Source organism: Sinocyclocheilus anshuiensis, unplaced genomic scaffold (genome assembly GCF_001515605.1).
Source record: "Sinocyclocheilus anshuiensis isolate Anshui unplaced genomic scaffold, SAMN03320099.WGS_v1.1 scaffold270, whole genome shotgun sequence".
Lineage (NCBI taxonomy): Eukaryota > Metazoa > Chordata > Actinopteri > Cypriniformes > Cyprinidae > Sinocyclocheilus > Sinocyclocheilus anshuiensis.
The window spans coordinates 358,410-360,376 of NW_015546041.1; the positions used below are offsets into that span (position 1 = coordinate 358,410).

The 1,967-nt window shown below is 41.9% G+C and overlaps 1 protein-coding gene across 1 annotated transcript in view; it reads right to left on the reverse strand.

The window, feature by feature from the left end:
• Window positions 1-216: 216 nt before the first annotated feature.
• LOC107698932 (E3 ubiquitin/ISG15 ligase TRIM25-like) overlaps window positions 217-1,967 on the reverse strand; it is a gene marked incomplete at its 5' end in the record, with an annotated part of 4,733 nt that continues 2,982 nt past the window's right edge. The window contains 2 exons of the mRNA XM_016500074.1: window positions 217-540; window positions 621-716. Of these exons, the coding sequence (XP_016355560.1) occupies window positions 250-540; window positions 621-716 (387 nt within the window). The remainder of the gene's footprint in view (window positions 541-620; window positions 717-1,967) is intronic.

The following is a 1,967-nucleotide window of genomic DNA, read 5'->3' on the forward strand; positions in this document are numbered from 1 at the left end:
CTCAATCCAGCACTTTCACAGCATCAGCTTCATTCTTCTCATATTCATTATATCACATTAGAGCTACAGATTCTAGTATTTGACACTTACACTCTATGTGAACTTTCTAGGAAACCGTTTGGATGATAAAACATCTGCTAAGATCATAAATGTCCATCTAACAGCTCAAGCACATCAATGGAGTCTCATTGTAGAGTTGAGTAGATTTGCTCAGGAAAAGCAGCTCAAAGGCTACGATTAGATTGAGCATTATTGATAACTTTCGCTCAAGTCCACTCTGAGCCTGTTCTTGTAGATCTGTGTTACCTGCAGGAACTGGATGTGATCCTGTGTGTGCTCCAGCTGCTCCAGCTCAGCGTCTCTCCTCCTCAGATCATTGATCTCCTGCTCCAGTCGCTCCAGTCGTCCTTCAGCTCGACTCACTGCAGTCTTCTCCTGATCTCTGATCAGCCGTATCAGCTCAGAGCGGCTTCTCTCAATGGAGCGGATGAGCTCAGTAAAGATCCTCTCACTGTCCTCCACTGCTGTCTGTGCAGAGCGCTGTTAGGACACACAGTGATTCAGGCTTCAGTGAGTCTGAACTGAGACGGAGACAAACTTCTCTTCTTCTCCAGACTCACCTTATGAGACTCCACAGCCTCTCTCAGCTGCTGAAGATCTTTCTCTCTCTGCTGGATTCTCTGCTGGAGCGTCTTCTGCGTCTCCTTCAGCTGCTTCTGCAGGACAAACAGATGATAGTGAACGTCACAGAAAACTACTGGCACTAAATCATCAAGTGAACACATGAATCCAGGAATCCAGATGAATTTATCTGAACTGATAAAACCATGTCTGTAGGTTCAAACTCTGGAAGTGATGATCAGTGATCATTGTGCATGAATTAACATGAAGTTTCAAACTACAAGTGTAAGTATTATAAATGTGAATCTGACACAGATGTAGAGCTTCACACTGACAGTGTTTCTGTGTTTTGCATAATTAAGCTGTGGGTCTACACAGAAAACAAACGGACTATTGGATCAGCCCAGAGGAAAGAAAAATCAAAAGTAAGATTTCTTTAACAATCTCAAATATTTCTCCTAGAGAGAAATGAGGTTACTTTAAGATCGAATGGAGACGCCTCCTTTTTAAACTTGTCTCTGGAGACAAAAACTCTAACACTCTCACAATGGTCTCCTTAAAGTTTTAGAATATATTTCACACTGTGCTCAGATTGTTTCCTTAACTAGAATCCCCTTACACAACAAAAATATATGTGAATATACTGCAAAATATAATGTGATATATTACATAATACACACACATATATATATACAGTGGGTACGGAAAGTATTCAGACCCCCTTCAATTTTTCACTCTTTGTTCTCTTTGTTCCATTTGCTAAAATCATTTAAGTTAATTTTTTTTCCTCATTAATGTACACACAGCACCCCATATTGACAGAAAAACACAGAATCGTTGACATTTTTGCAGATTTATTAAAAAAGAAAAACTGAAATATCACATGGTCCTAAGTATTCAGACCCTTTGCTCAGTATTTAGTAGAAGCACCCTTTTGATCTAATACAGCCATGAGTCTTTTTGGGAAAGATGCAACAAGTTTTTCACACCTGGATTTGGGGATCCTCTGCCATTCCTCCTCGCAGATCCTCTCCAGTTCTGTCAGGTTGGATGGTAAACGTTGGTGGACAGCCATTTTTAGGTCTCTCCAGAGATGCTCAATTGGGTTTAAGTCAGGGCTCTGGCTGGGCAATTCAAGAACAGTCACAGAGTTGTTGTGAAGCCACTCCTTCGTTATTTTAGCTGTGTGCTTAGGGTCATTGTCTTGTTGGAAGGTAAACCTGCGGCCCAGTCTGAGGTCCTGAGCACTCTGGAGAAGGGTTTCGTCCAGGATATCCCTGTACTTGGCCGCATTCATCTTTCCCTCGATTGCAACCAGGCGTCCTGTCCCTGCAGCTGAAAAACAC